General features: G+C 45.9%; 1 protein-coding gene across 1 annotated transcript in view; it reads right to left on the bottom strand.

Moving 5' to 3' along the window:
• Positions 1–15,452, bottom strand: part of GALNT9 (polypeptide N-acetylgalactosaminyltransferase 9) — a gene marked incomplete at both ends in the record, with an annotated part of 95,964 nt that extends 80,512 nt beyond the window's left edge. The window contains one exon of the mRNA XM_080355186.1: positions 15,212–15,452. Within this exon, the coding sequence (XP_080211312.1) occupies positions 15,212–15,452 (241 nt within the window). The remainder of the gene's footprint in view (positions 1–15,211) is intronic.
• Between the last annotated feature and the right edge of the window lie 7,692 nt (positions 15,453–23,144).

Below are 23,144 nucleotides of genomic sequence, written 5' to 3'. Positions count from 1 at the left end.
TTCATGGGGCTGCTGAAAGCAAAGCAGCCCCCAGTGCACAGAAAGTTACAGTACTTGGAGCAGTTTATGTAACTGCCACTAAAAACCTCGTAGTTGTCTCCCAGGCACCAGTGCCCGGGTCCCAGTGCCCTGGGGCTGGAAGGACTCGTCCCTCCAACTGCTGGGCAGGAATGAGCTGCTGAAAGGCTCGAGAACTTCCCAGGATTGCACAAGATATGGTGGTGGAGCCAGAAATCACAACCAGTGACCGCCTGAAGGCTTGTCCTGCTGTGATTCACTGGGGAATTAAAAAGCAGCCTCCCTCAGTGTCGCACACCGGCCAGAGCTGAAGCACCTTCAGTCGCTCCCTGCGTGGTCAGCTGGAGCTCACGCTGCAGTCGTACCGGAGGACATCACCTATACAATGGCATCTCTCTCCACCATCCCGTGGTACAACCCTGACTCTGCCGCAGCACTGAGCAGGTTCCATAGCCCGTGCTTTCTCCCTCTCCCATGCTGGATGCTTCATTTTCACAACAGGATCCCATGCAAAAGTTTGCCAAAACCAGGTATCTGCCTCTTCCATTTACTCCCATAAATGAAGAAATGACCATAGCTAAGAAGTGGCTCTCTGTGATTATTGCCTTGGAGAATATAAAAGATAGTTTTGTTCTGCAGGCATAAATTTCCTGAATGCATTAGCAGCTAAGTGCACCAAAATTAAACCCGAAAAAGTAAAAGCATTTTGAAGTTGCAAACACAAAGATCAACAACATCCAGAAAATCATATTGGGAATTATTTCACTATTTGACAGTACCTCAGTCAGCCTCGCAAACAGCAGCACACGGAGCGGTAACGTCTGGCTCATGATTCAATCTAAATGTTAAATAGAGCCTGGCCCTTAATTTCTGCATATCCCAATTTTCCATATCCCCAATCGGTTTCTCCTGCCACCACCCTGCAGTAAGTTTACATCATATTTAAGTGCCTGGGGAACTGATCTGAATTTTGTCCATACCAAAGATGTTTGCTCTCCGAGTTAGGAGGAATACCATGGCTGGATGACATTTAGTTTTACATATAGAAACATTCCCCAAATTGCACTCCACAGGGACACAGTCTCAACTCTCTGCATAGAGAAGAGCAGCAAACAAAATCCCATCCAATTTCAATGACTCCAGCACTTGCGTTTATCTGAAATCCAAAATACAGTCCTATTTTTATAGTTGTAATCAAGTGTGCTGCATCCTTGCTTGAAAGATTTATGTTCCCTGGTAGCCAGTATCAGCCCCAAGTACCTCTGCAGATAGACCAGGGAGAACACAAACAGTATCCTGTGGCTGACGGCTTGAAAAGGGAAGAAGTACTTGTAAACTTGTAAAACTGGAGCACTTGGTGTGCAGCTTTTTGGCTCTAGAGCCTGGGGGCTGCAGTGGTTTTCCCACCTTGATCTCACCTCCAGACCCTTCCCTGGCCAAGTGGCAGCGTGGGGTTGTGTTTCCCAACCTCCACCCACAGGTGAAATGCACAACGGAGACAAACACAGCAGGAAAAGCTGTGTCAATGGTCTTGGCACAATGTGGAGAATGACCAGGTCCACCAATGTGTAAAATGGACCTGTTGGGGGAAAAGAAGGAACGTATGTCCTTGCAGAGCCGTTTTCTCTCCCTGACCCGCTATTCAAAGGCATTTCACACGTGACACCGTTGGCTCCATCTGCCCTTTCACAGGCCTCAGTTTTCTGTTCATTGGCTTAGCAGAAACAGTAGCATTGCGTAGGCTCCCTTTCTAGACACAAAATTCATTAGTGCTTTTTAATTGGAAGAAATACTGTGTTTTTATGTACAGATATCTAATATCAAAAGTAATTGCTTTTATAGAATACTCATTTGGAGCTGGTTTCCCCTTGAGATGAGAAAATGTATTCTAATTACAACAGATAATTCAGGAGGAGATAAACAGATTGATGACTGGGAAGGCCAAGAAAAAGGAGCTCCACGGACCACTGGAGATGAAGATAAACCCCGTTTCTGAGGCAGAACACTGATCCCAAGCCTAAGGATAATGAGAGAGATGCCAGAGTTTTGTCAGAGCATTGATATAAGAAAAATCAATTTTCCAAAGAGCAGGGATCCTTACATGAGGGAGATCAATAGATTTTTAAACTTAAATTTTGAGTAACCAGAAGAGCCTACCTCATATGCACAATTCTAAAGCATGTATGAGTCATTCCAGGTTTTTTTTAATTTTAATTTTCATGATCAAAAAGATCATTCAGAGAGAAAGATAAGCTTGTTTTCTTTAAATAAGTAACAGATGCCAAGATTCTTCTAGAAGTTTCAAAATCCCAGCTGACTTGTGGCTTGTGCTAGTGGAACATAGAAAATGGATTTTTCTCTTCAGGGCTCTGGAGGGAAGCCAGAAAACTCCTCCTTGGTGACGGCACAAACCTGGGGCGAGAGAGGGGAGCTCAGCCTCCCTGTAAGTGATACTAAAAGGAGACAGAGCCCCAGTGCCGTCAGGTCGGTGTCTGGCCCCTGGCAGCCCCAGCACCTGAGGCACCCGAGGAGACCAAACACAAATCACAGCGCACTCGCCAATTAAACTCTGGCAGCAGAGCTCCCTTCTGAACCCCAGAGGCAGGTAACCAAAGCCCTGAAGCATAATATTAGATTACCCTCATTATCTTAACTCAGACAGGTAGGAATAAGGCTTAAAACTACCCGGTGCCCTCTAAAAGCCCAGACGCCAACACAGGACTCAATGGGCTCCTGCAGCAATGAATTCACTGGTACTGCCACGGTCAGAGTGTCACTGGCTCTCAAGAAATGGATCATCTCTATCAATATATTAGATTTTCTTTAATTTCTCCAGGGAAACAGAGGTGAGAAGTCCTGGGGAAAGCGATCATTAAGATGATAACAGAGCCATTCTAGAGAAACAGAAAGGGGCTTCTCCTTGAAAAGCCACAAGGGGCAAGAGCTAAAACTTTGGGGCTGTTTGATTAGATTCAGGAACAAGCTGCTGCAGGCCAAGTCAAAGGGATTTCACTCCACAAATGAGGAAAAGATCTTTAGAAAAACAGGGAGTTGTTGTGAGTCAGAGGTAGGAAAGGGAAGCAGCGGCAGCTGCAGGAAGGTTCTGACCCGAGGTCTGACAGGACGGGGCCCAACGCTGAAAAGATGCTGTTGGATACAACGACATTTTCTTGCACCTACAGAGCTGTGTGTCTCTACCCGTTAAAAATACCCCTTTGGTTCCTGATGCAGTGCTGGATGAGAAATCCCTGCTGGCCTATTGTCAGACCAGCTCAACTGCAGCAAGAAATCCCACAGGGTTCAGTTCCATAAGGAAGAAATTATCTTTAAAGGAATATAAAATAAGCGTGTCTATCTAACGTCAGGTCCTATGCAGGCTTGTGTTACTGTAGACTCTATCGTGCTGAGCTAACCAAGGGCTGTAGCACATCTGACACAGCCAAGCCTGCCGAATTACTGCCGTTCAGCCCAGGTTTCAGTCGCCACCCTTGGGACGCCGCTCCGTCCCAGGGGATCGTGTCCAGGGCTCAGGGCTGTTTGAGCTCTCGACAAGGGCCACACGAGCCCATCTCCTGCAGCATCATTTTGCAATCATGCTCCACATTATTTGCAGACATTCATATGCCTCCCTGCTCATTTACCTAAACAGCCTGCTATTAAATTAAACTAACATAATCACACAGGCAGCTTTCCCAATAACAAAGTCGCATACAACACTTGCCATTTGTATGACTGGAAAGCTCCCAATTGCTCAACCCATTTTACACAGCGGAGGATGACAGCATTAAATTCAGCCGTGGTGGCTGCTGGAACTCAAAATCACATCATGCTCAAAAGTGAGATCTCGATTCTCCCCAGCTGTGAAATTAGTCACCAAGTTCACGTCTGGCAATGGAACTACAATAAAGAGACAACATAACACCTACAGACCTGCTGGCTATGTCCTTTGTTCTCCTTCCATGCTCCCAGTGACTCTGTCTGGTGTCTTTGTTGGCCAGGAGAGAAGTAAATGATCTGAAAAGACGCCCAGTTTTGTCAGAGCAGTTCTGATTCTCTATCTTATCATCAGGCATTTCTCCTTGGGAGCAGCCAACAGAAGAGATCGGCTGCCATGGAGAGTTTGAGTACTTCCATCACATCTCTTCAAGGGCCCACGTTCGAAAATCAGTTAATTTGGATATTGGTTTTGACAGGAGCCAGAAAGAGCCTCGATTCCTCCATTTTCCTTTCAGTGTGATATTGCCGTATAGGCTCTTTAAAGGTGGCGTACTTTTCTTTTTGCATCATTGCACAGCAATATTGACGGCTGCCTTCAAAACATACTCATTTTCCTGACAGACTGCCTATTTTACATCTGGAGATATGTGTATTTTTCTTGAACTGTGTTTGCTTTTTCAGGCACATCTTTGACACCTCCCAGGGAGCTTGGCTTGAAACCTTGGCTGGAGATGGAACTTACATCTCTGCTTTTTCTCCCTTCCGTGTGTTTTCATGTCTCACGTCACACACTCCACGGCTGTGCCCCGCTTGCCAAGGGCCGGCTGCAGTGCCTCCTGCCATACACATAGCACTTCATTTCCTACCAGCAGGACAAGACAGTTCAGAACCAAACGCAGGACACATTTGGAACAGCAAAAATACAGCCCAGAATTCAGCATCTGAATCAAAATGCTTACAAATCAACAGTTCATGGCAGCTGTGAAACTACAGTGAAGAAAGTTCCTATGCAGAGTGTCCTAACTGGTGAGGTACATTGGCAGCCACAAATAGGGCAGATCCGCTGGAGGATGCAGCGCAACTAAAGGTCTGATTGTCTCCTGCTCACAGAGAAGTAGAAATTGTCCACAATGCTGAGAATCATACTTGGTTTTGCTGTTGTCTAAGGGAATGTTGAGCTTGGATTGGATTTTGGCTCCAGAAAGAAAAGTGTTCCCTCTTGAAATTTGTAAAAGCCTATTTAGAAATGAAAGACACGACGTTGCACAGATAGCTTCTAACATACAATTAATCAGGGATTTATCAGGGAAAAATAAGAAGAATTTGGTATTATATTCTCTGGAGGAAGTAAATCAAAGGATGAGATAGTTTTGCAAAAGAAAGGAGAAATGAGGATAAATAGCAATTGTCAATAAATTTGAGCAAATAAAGATCTAATGTTCGAGAAAAAAATATTGGCACAATGTTTTATTTAAAAGTGGTAATAAAAACATTGCTTACTTTGATTTCTGCCCTTTCTGCTTTATTGTAGATATAAAGATAAATTGACTCAGGCTTCCAGGAGCGGGAAAGCGACGATCCACTGTTGGAGGCACTTTAAAACAGCATCGCTATAATACCTGATCCATTATTAACAAGATTGGCTTCATTGCATGTTGGTATTTTTAGGAATTGCCTGTGACCTATGGGTAGTTGAGCCCCTGACAGACTCACTGGGGACACCGTGGGTTTTCTTTGCCAACACGGGGTGCGTTTGGTAACAAGGTGCTGCTTTGATCCACCTGCAGAGCATCCTTAAAGCTGCCACACGCACCTAGAATTCAGATTATATATAAAGACAATGGCTGCAACTTTGAAGTTGTGGATCAGACTTCTCCAATTTACCTTCCTAATGCTACCAACTGAAAAAGTGCTTATTTGGTTTCCATCAAGGCAATGTAAAAAGAAACCCAGGTTTTTGAGAAACTCATTTTTTCTTCAGGTTTTGCTTTCCTTTATACAGAAATTCCATAAAAGAACAAATGTTCCTGGCCCCTGATGTGTCTCAGGTTTGTACTTATGACTACATTACAAGATGTTAAATTACACAGTAAAGAGGGAAATGAAGACAGCGCTAGAAGGTGCCTCTCTACAGGAGGAGAAGATCCTTCAGTGAAGAGACAGGTATGACTCAGACCTTTAATTTCCGAGAGCTGAGGTCTCTGCTCAGGGCTGGGACTCAGCGCTCCCGCGGACACGCGGCAGACGGGCCACCCGCTCCTGCTGAACTCAGAGCCAGGTGCCCCCAGCACCAGAGCCGTCCCGCAGGGAACGGTCCCAGCGGGAGCCGGTGCTGAGCCCGGCGCGTGGCTGGGAGCCCCGCACGGGGAGCGCTGCACGCCCAGCAAACCGCGGCACAGGATCCCTTCTCTGCTCCTCACATCATTTAATTATTCAGCCAGCGCTGAAGGCAACGAGACAAGCCAGTGGGACCCAAGTTTGCCCTTTGAGGAACCTGAAGATAAAGGAGCCTCTCCTGCAGTTCTGGTGGAGCATCAGGGAAAATTCATGCTGCTACAGCTATTAACTGAAGCAAGCAGGAAAGCAGAGAAAAAACACTTGTGTTAACATATTGCCAATTAACAGAGCAAGCAGAGGAATTCAATGTGAAGATCTGAGTCTGGTTCCTTTAAAAGCAAAGAACTTGATTGTCAATAAGAAGAATTCTACAAAGTGTTTCACCGCTCTCGTTCTTCCGCAACCTCCACCCTGTCTCTAAGACAGCAGCATTTGTGCTCCAGCTTCTCAGCACTTATGATACCTAAACAACAAGTGCTGCAACATGTGCAAAACCACGCTCTGCAGTGACCAGCAGCTTCACGGGGGCTGCATGGACCAGCCTGTGTCCCCCAGCTCCAGGTCAGGCCATGAACAGTTCTCTTCCATTGCCACATGTCCTCTGTTCACTCTCCTCACTGTGCAAGGAAGGCTTAATTATCTCACTTTGTGAACTTTGTAATGTGAGATAGAAAGAAGGAGACAAAGAATCCAGTTGCCAGGCAAGTCAGGTTCAGGATGAATCACAGAAGAAATTCTCAGTTCCCTGAGCTCATCCCAGAGGGCTTTCTGCTGCGGGCTCGGGCTTGAGAAGGCCTGAAACGGGAACCACACCACGCTGACTTTCAGAAAACAGAAGGTTTTACATATAACCCCACTGGATACTGGCATTATAAAAGCCACTTCCGTTCCAGGATTAATTTTCTGTTAAATGAAAATGCATTGAGCCAGATGGATCCATTTCAAGAGGAGGATGAGGCTGGCACGAGTCGAAAATCAAAGATGATTTTTTGGTATATTCCAAGCTAGAGTAGCTCGGAGCAAAGTGCTGATGCAGGTGCTGACACGTTCAGGTCTACCCCCAAAGGAGTACCCCAGGAAGGACGCATCGAGTGAGTTTGCCAAATAATAAATTGAAGAAAGATGGGAAACTTCTAATTAATACCTGCAAATCTTTTCACTGCTCCCTCCGGTACCGGCAGCGAGTAAACAAAAGACATGCTTCACGTGTCGAGAGAGCTGCAGCCTCCGGCAGATGCAGAAGATCACGAAACAGCAGAAGCAGAGGCTGCTCCCCAGAAGACACCGGCAGGCGGGCTCCAGCGGAGCTTCTCGCTGCCCACGTCCCCGCCGTGGCGCTGCAATCAGAGCCCTGAACCCACAGGCTTGGATTCTGGGGGTTCTCCACATTACAGAAATCATGGAACAGAACTACCCAAAATAAGTGGTTTCCAAACCCAAGACTAACACTTAAACCACTCAACCACCCATTGTTTTAAGCTAAACTCACCCATTGCTTTTGTAAGTTGTAAGCACCAACCATTTCAGCAGTTAGGCAGCCTAGCATTGGGCTGTTCAATAACTTGATCCTCTCTCACCTCGTACTCCACTCCCATCTGTCACATGGAGCCGCCTGTAATCTATCATCATGTTTTAGGATTAACAGCTCTGCGCAGCAAAACCTGGTTTTCCCTATTAGAGGTATGAATGTTCCCCGGCCCCTGCTCAGCACCTCCAGCAACACCAAGAGCAGGGAACACGCAGCCCAGTTGGCCAGCGGACACAGCATCCTTCATCTTTCATCAGCAGGTCTGTGCTTGTGGCAATTGCCAACGGGATTGAGTTTTGCAGATATAAATCGTGCATCTCTCAGTAGCCTCATTTTACACAGGGCTGGATGACTAGAAATCTGCCTTACGAGGAATCTATAAAGCAACTGCAAATTTTAATTCCGAGGAAGACTAACCTTTGGGTTATACAATGCTATTTCAATTGGGATATTTTTAGTCTTATCACTGCCTTCAGTTCAGTATGCACAGGAAAGAATACCACCAATCTTTTCTGCAATGCAAGCCTTGCTTCGAAATGAGTTAATATAACAAAAATACATTTTTATTTACAAAAGTTTCACATCCTAGAGGCATACGAGAGCTGGAGGAAAAAATAAATCCAATTTCTAAAAGGGCAGTAAGGCCCCCTTGCCAAATAAAACACAAAACCAGCATAAAGAATCCAAATGAAAAACAACCAATTAACCCCATCACCCCACCAAAAATGCCACAGAGACAAAACGAGAAGCAAACTTCTGCAGTATTGCAGGAGAGGTTTCCAGCTGCCACGGCGGCGCCCGTCCAGGAAAAATGAGCCCTTGTGCGGTGGGAACGGTGCAGCAGCACCTTGGCTGGGACCCCAGTCTGGGCTGTGGGAAACAGGATTGGAGCCTGTGTGTGACCTTGCCCAGGATTCAGGTGTTGATGCATTCCCGAGTGCTCTGATGCACTGAGGATGCCTGCTGGGGGCTGTGATAACTGCTGGGGGCTGTGATGATGGCTGCTTGGGGCTGTGATAGCTGCTGGGGCTGAGAGATCCAGCCTCTGGCTGAGACTCAGCAACAGAGGACGCGGAAAAGGAGGCAATGAAAAGCCCCATCCTTGCTTGGGGTCTGAAAACCTTTGTCCAGAAAAGACCCACAGCCCTAAAGAATGCAGCAGCTGTCTTATTCACCTAAAGGGAAGTTATATGATCTTCCTTTTGCTTTTATTTTTTAAACAACATACTGGTTAAACGACACGGTGGTTCAAGCATTCAGATAGGAGACAAGATAACCCACAGGCCTTCAATTGCACATGCATGCTAAAAATACCTATTCAGTCAAACCTTGGGTCCTGGTCAGACCCCACGAATCAGGCCCCGATCTGCTCTGTGCTGTCAAGCTGAGACAAGCATCACCGCAGAGCCAGGAACGCTCTTCATGTCACAGCGCCATGGAGCCAGGAGCACCCTGCGTCCTCAGGACCTGCCGAGCACCCGGCAACTCTCAGCTGCACTGCAGCTTGTCTGCAGGACTGTCTGGGAAACCTGGATATTCCGGAACATCTAAAAGGATAAAAGCTATAGGGCAGAAAGGCAATTTTTAACCTATTTGCACCTGCAATGGGTTTTCCCTCCACCTACAAGGCATTCAGATATTCACAATGATTTCCATGCTCCATAGTCCTGGGTCTAGGAGCAGCAGGCACAGGCCATACCCGTGAGCTGGCTCTGCGCTCTCGGGAGGGGACTGTGGGTCACTGCCATGGTCTCTGGCTGGTTTCATTCTCAGAAGGCAAAGTTCTCTCATTTCAGAGGACGGTTTTGATCAATAGGACCACAACAAGGCTGGAAGCTGCTCTGCGCTCTCTGCCTTTCTTCCTCCCTGTTACCCAGAACATCACAGCCTCTTTTGTTTTCTTTCACTTTGTTAAAGTGAGTGACGGCAACGGCTACCAAGTGAAACCTCGCAAATAATAACAATAATAAAAAAGTGTGCCAGGTATACCGAGAAAGACAAACTAAGTACCCATTAGTAAGGTTAGAAAGGGGCACTAATAAAAGGAAGATTTGTTGAACATGACTCATTTCTTTTCCTTCCTTTCATAAATCTTATTATTTCCTTGGAGAACAGCCACGCACTCGGTGGCTGGAACCGCATTCTGAAACGATGCTCTTGGTTTAACGTGTCTTACTTAAAAAAATCAAATAAACAAAACCACCCCTAAACTGAAAGCCCAGTGCCAGCTCCCGCTATGGAGGGCGAAGTCAAAGGCAACTTTTGTGATCAACAACCGCGCTGCAGCCCTTCACTACAGCCACAACAGGCCCACATTTCCTCTTCCAACCACAGTCACATCTACACAGAAATGGAAAGAAACCAAGCTGGGCTACCTCCCAAAAGGCAACAAAACACCAGTCCAAGATTTTCTTTTGACCCCTGTAAACATTACTTTGACTCCTATAGAGTACAAATTATTCAAGTTCTACACAAACGAGTCAAGGATAAAATTAACGCACAATTTGTCTGTTGAAATGAGCTTTCTTCCCAGGTACCAATGCAAAAAGCAGAAACACCACATACAAAATAGCTACCAGTATACGAAACAGAAAGCACAGGAAGAGACTTGAAAATCAGCAAGTTGCGGCTGGAATGGAGATCTACCTTTTGTATTTCCCAAGGTTGTGAAGCTTTGAATGCAATTCTGCCCATTTTACAAAAGATATTAACTTTTTTTCTATCAAACATTTAGGCCTTTTCTTCCTGAAGCACCTAAATAGAGCAATACTATTTTGATTATCACATTATATTTCATAGGGGCTATCAAAATATAGACTTGTTATGTTTCCTTCCCCAATTTTGGGGAATGAAATCTTGGCCTTCCTGGAACCACTGATTATGTGTTTCCTCAGCTACATAAGTCAAGACTAACACAGCTAAAGCCAACGTGGAGTGGAAATCAGCCTTCTGGACTTGCCCATCACTTTGAAACACAGAAGGTCATGCCTGTAACAAGGTTTACTTAGCTAAGCTGAACTAACTGATCCAGAACAATGGGAAATACTTGTTATATGCTGTATGGTAAACTAATAAACTGCAGCCTAACTTAAAAATACAAGCAAAAGGAAATATAGTTGGTGTTTTTCACTTCTGCCTTCACTAGGTCCAACCTTCACTTCTTAAAAAAATCCTCAAAATGCAACCACATGGAGATGATTCTCACGGGAACAAGGAAAGCACAGAACCCACAAATAAGCTGAGACTTTTGCAGATAATTATGTGCTAATTTCATCAGATGCATGTTAGCATCAGACCATAAGCAAATCAAACAGTAATAGATATATCATGAGAATCTGTGTGTGGGTATGAGAAGGTGCGGTTTCATTAACACAAGGCTGATGGTCACACGTAAATCTCCCCCACGCACACGTGGCTTCTCCCCTCTTCCCTCCAAGGAATTTCTCTTCAACTCAAGTTGCCAGCTGTAAAAGCTCCTTTTTGACAAGTGTGATGTGGACGTTCACATGATTCATTTCAGCCTGTTCCCAACCCCTGCTTTTGATATGGAAATTTGGAACCATTTTCAACTAGCCCCAAGCCTATAAAGACTAAAACTGTCCTTTTAAAAATACTACTGTACCCTTTGAGTATGCAGATTGCCAGGCTGAATTGTCAATGCAATCACTTTGCTTCCAGTACTCTCTAAAAATCAGGAGTCCCGGTCTGCATGGGTCCATCCTCTGCACCCAGGACCTGCTCTTTCCATCATTTTAAGCCTGTGTGCTGCAATTACACCAATTGTCCACTTTTTTTTCCCCAGCCTCCTCCATGAAATGCATATACAATATAAACCCCATTTATCATACTGGAAATTGCTATTGTATTTAATCTTCCCAAAGAGAGCAAAATCAAATTACGATGTGCAAAGAATGATGATCTGCCAAACTCAAGGGAGTACTCCAAACGTATCCCTCCAGAGCTGCAACAGACCAGGGCACAGGGGCCCAATGTGGAAGCCATGGGCAGGAAGACACGGTGTGAGCATACATAACGAGAAGATGAAAACTCTCTTAATCTCTGCAGATTGAAGGAAATCTAATTACATGCTGTATTGATTGTTGCGTATTACTGGAAAGAGACAGTGAAAAGGGAAAAAGGCAATTACAGTGGAATTGTAGTCTGACCCTTCAATTGCTTTTGGCACGAAAGGTCATGCTGTAGTCAGGGCATCAAAAATTCTTTATCCTCTATGGTAAATCATTAGTAACAGACTTGGATGCAAAACCGATTAGGGAAAAAAAAAAATCACTCAATTAAATATTTAATTTTTTTCCCCTTTACAAAAAATAGAGGCAGAGGAAGAAAATACCAAGTTGTGATCATTATGGCATTTCATGCCTTGAAACCAAGTCTATCTGGCATTAGTTCTGTCCTGACTGGCAATAAATCATATTCCTCAATAGGAATACCATCATAAGAATGAAAAAAACATATAGATTGATGAACTAGATCTAGATTAACTATTTGTTTTCAAAATAAATTCTATACCCGAAGTCAAATACTAAGAGGCAACATGAAGTTTCATCAAGGAGATTCCGCAGACACATCCCTTTACACGCTCTGTTCATTTACCTCCATCACCAGGAGCAGCCGAGGGTGAGGCAAGCTTTCAGAATACTGGTGTTCTGATAGAAAACCAACGCACGAGCCACTGAAAACTCATTTGGGTGCACGTCTGCAGGGAAACATGGCAATCCTCATCCATTCTGTGCTAAAAATCCCTGTTCTGCCCCAGATACCTGCAAGGAGCAGCTTCCTCCTGCCTGTCGCGCGTGGTCCTCTGTGCTACACCCTCACACACATTGTGTGCACAGGCTTGTTCAGACTGAAGAGTTAATGAGTTCTCTAGTGATCTGGTTTGTTTCGCCTCCTGATACACTCCTAACCTTACTGCTTGTGTTTGGTTTTCCTTGCAGAAGTTACACTTTCCAATAACGTTTATTTGAGTGAATGGAAACAAGTGTGAAAGAAACAGAATTGTGTATGGCTGCGGCTGCAGGGCTGCGCTCCACAGAAGTGTCTATTACAATGGATCTCCAACAGAGTCCCTAGAACATCCAGGTAAGGTCTTACTAGTTTAGGATTAACCTGAATAGAAGAGGAAAATGGGATAAAAAACCGCTGAGACTTTATTACCAAAATACAAGATGCTTAATAGGTGGGTCTAAATTTGCTGATCTCAAAACAGAAAGAACCAAGAGCAGAAACTAAAATCATGATCTGGACAGATCTACTGTGACAATAACACTGAGCTGGACTCAAACTCCTGGTGCTTGTGGGAGTCCTGGGTATGCAAAGAATTCATATTCCTCATGGATAAGATCTGTCTGTCCATGTCTGTCTCTCCCTATAAAAGTGACTCTGACCCACTTCATTAAAAAGTGACATCCCAGAAGGCCTCGGATGTGTCTCTCACCTTGCGATAGAGCAGGATACAGGATAAAGTCTGAGAATCCGAGCATCATCAGACACGCTGAGCATCGTCAGACACACTGAGCATCGTCAGACAGGCTGCCTGGAACCTCAGTGCTGCCAGAGCACTATTGTGCCCATTAATGGCATAAGTCATGATATTAAAAACTGAATACCAGTGAATCAAACCCAAACACAGATGCTTGATCCCGATTTCAACTACAGTAATGCGACTCTGATGGTTTCAGTGGGGCACCTCCTAATGTTTTAGAAGTTTTTGGTTGTGTTGCCACAGAATAGGGAAAAGAAAGAAAAGTGACAAAGCATATTTTCTTGCTGCTGATGAAATAATCTGTGTTACTGTACCACTGTGTAATAAAAAAACAGCCACGTCAGAGCGAGAATGAGGGGAGATGAACAGGAAATTTGAACAGCTCGGCTTGAAAAGCTTTCTGTATTTTCCCGTGTAAGAACTTTCAAGAAGCAGCAGCTGACTACAGTGTTTATCATGACCTGAAGAAGCAACATAACATTTAGGTTCATGTAATTTCGCTGTGAAGTTCTGTATCCAACAACCCGAATTAAAGACGACAAAAGTCCCCCAAACAGAGGCGTATTGACAGAGCAGCTCCTGCTCGCCCCGCACCATGTGCGATGGTGCCTGCCCAGGACCTTAAGGACTCCTGTGATTCTTCAGTGGGTGGGACATGGAGAGGAATCCGGAGCAGGGAAATCCTGCCCAAAGTCTCACCTATGAACAACACCAAGAACAAAGCAATTTGGGCCAAAAGAAACCCCATTCAATGGAGCCGTTATAGATCTAGCTTGGGGACTGACCTAGTTTAGTTTGAGAAGACTACGGCTTTGTTGAATTTGGGAGCAGGATTTCCCTCTGAAATCCTACATTCCTCAGAACTGCTCCAAGATATGGCTGGGAAACACAGCTGCTGACACTTCCCTCTAATGTCTGAGTGTGTATTTTGTGACCAACACCCACACCCCACGTTCCCCTTCTCTGTTCCCTGTTCATACAGATGAGCACGTACGGGGACGCCTGTTCTATAACGTTTGTGGCATAGACTGCATGTTACCACAACAGACTAAACTACTCAGGTTAATACATTCATTCACAACATAGCAATAGGAAATATACTTGATCCTAATCCTCCTATTTGTCTGCATTTTGAGACTACAATAGCCTTTGTTAGATCAGCGTTAGGAGTAAGATTGTCACAAGCAGCCTAGAAGAACATTTGCTGTACTTAACCATATTTACACTGCAAGTTTTATCTGGTGCTAGACATTAAATGTTACATGTTTCATGTAAAAGTTCACTCCATCAGCCTCTTCTTGTCCAAAGCACTAATGATTTTAATCACATCATTATTTCTTTGATGTTCCACACTTAGAACTTTATGAATCTATGCAAATAAAAATGCACTCATTCTGAAGAATTATTTCTATATGAAACATCAGTTGTTCTATAACAACATTTATGACTTAGTGTGTTCCAGCTACCATAGAAGGGCTTTTTTCTTATCTATCAATATTTATCAAGGCTGGTGAATTTGAATGCTATGTCACAAAAAGAAGTGGTAGATGCTTCCCTACCTCACCAAAGATAATACCAAATTAAAATGGCAAAGTCATTAAGGAAACATACGAGTGCTATGTTTAAAAAGATCATTAAAAGCACACAATATAAGAACTCAGCAGAATATTTTTAGAGTAGTTCTGAAACGAAGCATATGACTTCCAGCTATAACCTAACAGTATTTGCTATACAAACACCTACCCGTGCAGAGTTAATACATCCAGGCAAACTGTAAAACCTGGTACAGCCCGTAGGGACTTCCACCAATCCCTAAACCCGTGAACTCTGCAGCCTCCTTAACTTTGTACCTATTGAGGAAGTCCTGACTTTGGACTGAGAGCTCGCGGGGGGGTGCACAACACCCCCCCCCCCCCCCCCAAATCCCTGCAGCCGCCTCTTTCCCTTCATTTTCAGCACTTCAGCAGTGGGGTCAGTGCATACGGTTCCCAGACCTCCCTCCCCAGCGGGCAGCACTTCGGGTGCTCTCCCCCAGTTCTCAGCACCCTCTCAGGACACAGGGCACCACGGGACTGGTGCCATGTCCCCTCCCAGCACCCCCGTACCATTGAGCTGGTTGTAGACCACTTCCTCCAGGTGGTCCAGGCGCTGCAGGATGGACTCCCTGTCGGCCAGGCTGCCCACCTTGGCACCGCGGCTCCTGGCCCGGCGGTCTGCGCTCCGGACGATCTGCACCAGCTCCTGGGAGCGGTCCTGGATCCTGCAGTAGACGGAGAAGAGGATGATTCCCACGAAGACCAAGATGTTCACCGTCAACAAAGTTTTGATTTTCCGTGCCACCGCCATGGGAGCCGCCGGCGCGGTGGCGGGGGGCGCATCAAGGCGCGGCGGCCGGCGGCCTGCTGGCCACCCGGGGAGGGGACGCGCCCGGGGCGCGGAGCGGTGCGGAGCAGCGCAGAGCTGAGCGGGGCCGAGTCGAGCTGAGCGGAGCCGAGTGGAGTCGAGAGGGGCTGAGCTGAGCTGAGCAGAGCCGAGTGGGGCTGGGCTGAGCTGAGCTGAGCCGAGCCGAGCCGAGTGGGGCTGAGCTGAGCCGAACCGAGCCGAGCGGGGCTGAGCTGAGCTGTCCTTCAGCACCGCCGCGCCGCTCCCCGCCCGGCTCCCGCCTTCGCCCCGCGGGGGCCGTGCCGCGGCGGGCTGGGCGGCATGGAGCGGGGGCGCGCAGGGAGCCGGACCCGAGCGCTGCTGCCTGCGGAGCCGCCGCCGCTTCTCCTCCTCCGGCGGCTCCCGCTCGCCCGCCCTCGCTCTCTCCGCCGCCCCAAACGCAGAGCGCCGGTGCGGAGTGACGTGCTCCGGGGGATCTCATCTACATGCACACGGTGGAGCCGCCGCCCCGCCCGCGGCTCCCGCCCGCACCGCCCCGGCTCTCAGCACCACGGACAGGGGCGGAGGGGCCAGGGCAGCTGCGAGCGACCCTCCCACCGAACACACCGGTGGCCAGTTAGGGGCCATTTTCCCCTCATTGCCCCCTGGTCCTGCCCCAGCAGCGCTAGAGGCAGCTCCTGAGAACAGACAGGACAAGGGTTGTCCTTGTCTACGGGTGCGATCTCTGGAGGGGATGATGTCCCACCTGCCTCACCACGGCAAATAGGCTGAAACAAGTTCTCGTGCCTCCACCAAGAGGGAGAGCTGGTAACACACTTGGCTCTGAGGGTTTCCTCGCAACCAAAGTACAACATCAGCTAATGACCCTACCTGGAAGTGACACGGCTGGCATGACATCCACATGCAAAAGAAGTTCTTGCCAAGCATACGTAGAAAACATAGATGGTTTGGGTTGGAAGGGACCTTTCAAGGTCATCCAGCGCCATGAGCAGGGACATCTTCACCAGCTCAGGTTGCTCAGAGCCCCATCCGAGCTGGCCTGGGATGTCTCCAGGGATGGTTCATCCACCATCTCTCTGGCCAACCTGGGCCAGTGTTTCACCACCACCATCTTAAAAACTTTCTTCCTTATATCTAGTCTGAATCTGTCCTCTTTCAGTTTAAAACCATTACTCCTTGTCCTGTTGCAACAGTCCCTATTAAAAAGTCTGTCCTCATCTTTCTTATAAGCCCCCTTTTGGTACTGAAAGGTCTCCCTGGTACCTTCCCTTCTTCAGGCTGAACACCCCAACTCTCTCAGCCCTCCCTTCAGAGGAGAGGTGCTCCAGCCCTCTGATCATTTTGTGGCCTCCTCTGGACCTGCTCCAACATATCCATGTCTTTCCCATTATAGAATCATAGAACCATACACGGGTGGAGAAATGCAGCCTAGGCCCTTACTGTCAAACACAAATCCAGTGATTGTTGTAGAATTACCAAGATCACTAAGCTTGACAGCTATGGACATTAGATAGGACCTTTCACCTTCTCAATTCGTGTTCACAGTGGTCCTCCTTTGTGTATCATCTCATGCAGAGGGTTGCACATCAGAATATAATCATGGTTGTGAGAAATTTTTTTTCCTTTTATCCTTCCTTCCTGATTACAGGAGCTGCCAAGCTAAAAATCTGGCAAAAGTTACAACCTCCCTGAACTTACTGTAATTTGGCAAGACCTGCTCAGTGTTTCCTGAGCTACAAACTCCCCACTGCTGTTCTACTCCCAAACCTTCCTGTTGTTCACCTTCTGTAAGGCCCCTGAGGGTGCAGTTTGTTTGAGAAGATGTGCTTCTATTTTAGAGGAATCATCCGCTTGTCTTTTGGGGATCACCAGTGAAACACGTGTTGGAGAGATCAGCTGGGCAGAATAAGCCCAAACTAGAGTTTCACCATAATCTGATCTTATCCCTGGCAAAAATGCTCCAGGTTTCTGCAGTGTCATCTCTTGCAAACAGGCACCTCTCTACAGAAATATGTACAAGCTGTGGCTACTCCCTACAGGACTGTGTTCTTAAACAAACAACCCCTAAATGCAGGGTCAGATGTTTTTTCACTGAAGCAGTAGCAAAACACTCAGCTCAGCAGAAGCAGCTCAGAACCTGCAATTTTCCAGTGTTTTGATTATTTTAGTAGTATTCTTATTGCAAGACTGTCATAGCATTACATTTTCTTACAAAATACCAATTTGGTTTAAGAAAATGTATTGAACTAATGTTAAAATGTAGCTTATGAGATGTCTCCACAGCATTTAACATATTATAGCAACACCTGCTGGTCTCGATACGGTTAAGAATCTGTTAGATCACGATTTCCACCGTAAGCTCCAAGTGCACAACCTGGGCACAAGAATTCAGTCTGGATTCTGACACATCAGTTTAGAGTTCATCCCAACACCTTTGACTATCTCAGAGGGTTTACCACGTTCTGATGTGCTTTGGTTTGGTTGGGTTTTTTCATCACTGCAGTTTTAAACGGGCTCTTTTAAAGACATGATTTCATCCATGATTGACTTAGGTCAACCAGTTGTTTTGCTTTGGTAAGTAACTGTTCTTAAATGGTCAGCTTAAATAGTCTATGCTGTGTACAGAAGAGAAAAGAATATGATTATACAGCTAAAACCTTACCCAATACCATCCAAATAATAGCTAGCTTTTAGAAGTCATTGTTCATTCAGAATTCTCTAAGCAAGCTACAGAAGATACAGTGTTCGGGCTGCCGGAAGGATGGCAGCAGTCTTTTTGGAAACATTTCAAGGTCAGAAAATGTATTTTCTTTATGCGTTGGAACAAAACCAAAAAGCTCTGAAATATTTTCACACAAACAGCATTGAACCGAAACCACCGTTACTTGCCCCAAAGGGTCAGGCTCCAATTTTTCTTCCCTCAGAAAGGCTTATACTGCCAAAAGAAAACTGGATCAAAATCAATATATGCAACACCTGGATTTCAGCAGAAAGGCTTCTGTTGACACCACACCCGTCAGCTCAGCCTGCTGACCCATTTACCTATGGGGAGCATGGGAAGGCATCCGTAGCTCCTTCCAAACCAACAGAACAAGGCAGAGGCAACGCCAGGATCCCATTCCAAATCACAAATCCAGTTTCTTTTGCTATTACTCTCTGATTTTCACTCCTACTCGTCTCCATAGGGCTCATGTTTTCACTCATAACATCCAAGATGGATTAGGAAGCTGCTAGAAAGAAACAGCACGATATGTGTATTCCAATGGCAGTCCGTAGTTGATCATGCTCTTTACATCTCTCTGCCACCACCGTGCTCAGGCGGAACAAACACGGGGCTGAAGGACAGCTACCTGAGGAGGTGGAGACTCTACAACAACTGTCACCACTCTAAACCAGCCATCTGTCACAGGCGTCTCGCCTCAGGAGGAGAGATGGTGTATCGCCTTGGGGCACTTCTGGCCTGCGGCTGGGCTGTCAGATAGCCAAGGCTGCAATGACAACAACAGCATCAAAACCCAAACCTCATTATTCTCTGTGGCTCCCCTTGAAACTGTTCTCGGTCTTGAACAAAGTTGATCTTGCAACAGTTGTCTTTGCTTCTATTGACTCTTGGTTAATGTGGAACATTCCATCTTGGCACAAAGGTGCTGATACAGAGAAAACCTGAGTTGCTTCTGCAGTGACAGGGCTGTTCTGCTTAGCTACTGAGGTCAGAGGCAGCAAATCTCACCCCAACAGCACTGAACTGAAGGATTTTGAAAATAATCTTCAGTAAAGCCTCAGTCTTGCAGCCCCTGTTTGCAGAGCCCATCGTGCCACTAGACAAGGCAACAGACACCAAGTCAAACCAACCCCCGTTCATCTGGAGCCACAAACCTCAACCAACACAGAGGAGCTGGATCTCTCACCAGCGAAAACCGTAAAGTGTGCAGCAACTGAATCTGAGCAAGATACCATCACAATCTGGACATTTCTCAAGGTCAAATTTTCCCCAAAAGTGGTCAGAAAAAGTTATTAAAGAGACCATGTTAGACATACAAATTACCATCTTGACAGCAGAACCCCTGGCATCCCCATGCCTTCTGCTGGACAGCCCCATGTACGGCGGGTACAGACAGACTCACATCATCAATATGAGGTCCAGTTGTTTATGAGATGTTTTCTGTTGAATTTCATGTTAATGTCTGCAGAAGGAGATGAAGGAGCTGCCTTGCTGAGGAAACAAAAAAGGAAGGTTTTTGCAGAGAGGTGAGGAAAGACTGAGAAGTTGCTTGAAAGTTTTTTGAATTTTAAAAAGCTTATGTTTAAAAAAAATATCGAATTGAAGCTAATAACCATAAAATCATTCCCAAGCATTTTTCCAAAAGGACACAGGATTGATTCCGCATATCTAAAGAGACATACCTTTCTGATCATCCTACTGCACGATATGAGACACTTTCAAGAAGGAATCGTGTGTAGAAGGGAAGACTTTGATGTTTCAAATATTTGAACACTAGCTTTAAAGAAAAAAAAAAACAAACTACAGCCAAATATGATGGCAGTGGTGATCTGCAATTGTAGTTTCTAGCTGTAGTTATCCACACACAAATGGAATCCCAACTGCATTTACTAGCCCATCGCTTCGAGATTTAAGATAGTCTAATATTTTTATACTGTAAGTAGCGCTTATTTAGAGGAAAACAGCAACAAATCAAGACAAAGTGGGAGATGTCTGTTACACCACCCAGACACACAGGACTGAGGCCCTCGTTCTGTCGCAAAGAGGTACTGCAGCCATCAAATCATTGTGCAATGTAACATTCGTGCAGCCCCCATCAGAGACGTGAACAAGCACAATGTTTGCATGAGGTTGTATGAAGGTTTTCTTCGTCAAAGTAGCAAGTTAGGAGAGAAATAAACAAGGAATCTTTGGCTGTCTGGTACTTGAGGTGTTTCCAACCAGCCCCTCATCTTTGCTGCTGCAGCCTCAGACGGTGGCAGCTGGTATTGGAGAGGCACACAGAGCCTCTAGCCAAATAATTCCTCCTGCAAGCCCCTGCCAGGCCCCCGGGGCTTCCAGCTGCCACTGTGCTCACGTGGATGCTCTGGAGCCTGTTCACAGGTGACCAAATCCCTGTCGTTGCTGGCACAGACGTACTGTGGCCGGTGAAGGCAGAGACAGGAACCCCCAACCCTGCGTCCATCTCACTGCAGTAAAGCCGTGAGGGATTTCCGTGCAGCGATTCCATGCTGGGAGTGTTTGGTGCAGGCTCTGAAAGGAAAGGTGTGTGGTGACGGGGTGGCCCTGAATAGAAACGACGTTTGCTTTGCTTAGAGCAGAATGACACCACCATGTGCTGTGCTTTCAACCCAGACGAATGTGTTGACTTTGGTAAGATGAGCTCTCTGATACACTTATTACAGACCCAGTGCCATAAGCGTTAATTAGCGTGGTCACAATTACAGTGTGCGCAGACTCTCATTCGTACCCAGCAGACCAACTCGGAGCAGTACACACGGCACAGAGATTAAGTATTCACAAGATCAGCCTGAAGGTGCTGAATTCTAATTTCATCCTGAGGATGGTTCTAAATCAAATGAGATGCCTTAAAATCTTAACACATATTTCAGAAGTTATACAGATCTACGTGTCTGTTTAATTTTGGCAGTATTAGTCTCATCACTGTTTCACTCATTATGGCTACACAGAAGTTTCCCAACTGGAATTTTGGGATGCTTCCTTCTAAAACCGCAGCAATTCCCACCTGCACACGGGACAGTTCTTCGAATGTACAGACCTCTCTGTGTTCTGGCACCTGCTGCTGCGAGACAAAGATGCCCTATCTGTATATTCATCACATTAAACTCCAGGTTGACTCTGCTGAGAGGATTTACAACACACAGCACAACTGCAGGCAGATCTGCTACTTTCACGCTTGTGATACTGTGGTGATGACCACGCTGTAGTAAATAACATACAGATAAAAGCCAACAATTATCCAAACAAGCATTAAAAACCCCAATAAACCTGTCATTGTAAATCCAGAATATAGATAACTGCCAAGACTAAAATATTCAACCCACATGCTTACATTTTACAAAGCTCTAATTTATAAACATGACAGCTCTCACCAATTTTAATAAGAATTATTTGAGCTCCAACTGCACAGTTCTCTATCCATTTTCTATTATTATCTCCTAGTGTAATTTCAGAATAGGTGCTTGTTTGCTAAGAGAGCTTTATCACCATTCGCTGTGATCAAGGATTATTTACATGGTCTTAGATGTTCTCCATGCAACAGCAGCAAAACGGCGTGAGGCCCCCGTGTCCCCGAGCGGCAGAGGCTCGGTCCCTCGGCGCTGGAACCTGCTGGCACTGCAGCCCGCGGGCCCGAGGTGCAGGGGCTGCCTTTGACAGCGATCATCTTGGTAAGGAATTGTGCAGGTACGGTGATAAGACAGAGAGAGGTGCACATGCTGGACATAAATCTGGGAAGTTTTCAAGGACAGCTTATATGTTTATGAGAATTCTAGTAAAGAAAATGAATGTGCAAGAGATATATAAGTATAATTTAATACCCAGCTATTACAGATACAGAAATTACCTCATTATACTCCTTGACATTCATCTTTACTTATTCCTGTTGGCAGAAAGCTTACAAAAACCGAACCAATGGCAGGGCTGTTATCTCGCTGAGGCTCCTGCTTTTCATCCTGAGCAGCGCGGTTCTCGCGGCTCCCCCTGCTCTGCTGCAGCCCCTGTCCCTGCTCCCGTGCTCTGTACAGCCCCCAAAGCACAGACTGCTTTCTGACAGGAGTTTGTAAAGAAATAACTAATGCATTGTGTTCCTAATCCCAGGAACAATCTTTGGTTCCGTCTGTCCGTTGACATGTACAGACTATGTCCCTGTGCTTCTCTTTGGAATCTGTTTGTCTTGTTTCCACCTTTATCCTTATACAGCCAGCCTTATGGTAACAGAATTTGCAGTCAGCTCTTTTATTAGTGTTTAATCAAATATTGTCTTAGGCAGAAAACACTGTCCAGATCAAGTTTGATAGAAGGCATGTTTTTAATATACTCTGTTTACTGACCAGACTGGCAAACAGAAGTGGCTTTCTCAGACAGGCGTTGGACCTAACAGTTCTTCACTAGCACCAAAAAGCTGGAGGGATGTTACTCCCTGTCCAACCCAGCTGAAAGCCTATGGAAAGCATGCATCACTGTCTTAGAATAGTTACAAACATTGTGCTTCTGGAATGGCAGAGAATTCATCAGGGTACATTAATCTCGGGCCAGCACGGCCACAGTCCCAACTCTGCCAGGAGGTGCAGGCGTGCGGATTCATGCGAGCGCCGCCCGGGCTGATCCGCTTGTCGGAAAAGAGCCTCATACAGTATTCATTACTTACTTGTCTCTGTCTTGATGCACATTATTAGGTGATGCATGGCCCTCCAGCAACATCTTCACAACAAAATTAAGAAACTCAGTCAGTCATCGTGTCAGAGGCGTAAGAGATTAAATATTCTAAGTGCAGCGGCACAGGGGTAAATTAGTATTGGTACCTTCTGACCCCCAGAGCTGCACCCGGCGCTGACTTTAAACAATACAAATAATGAGATTTTTAGATTCCATTTATTTTGAAACAACAACTGGCAGCTTGAAAGAAGAAAACA

This window comes from Nesoenas mayeri (genome assembly GCF_963082525.1).
Source record: "Nesoenas mayeri genome assembly, chromosome: 17".
In the NCBI taxonomy this organism is placed as follows: Eukaryota; Metazoa; Chordata; class Aves; order Columbiformes; family Columbidae; genus Nesoenas; species Nesoenas mayeri.
The sequence above is the reverse complement of the archived record's forward strand: the minus strand, read 5'-3'. Positions and strand labels throughout refer to the sequence as shown.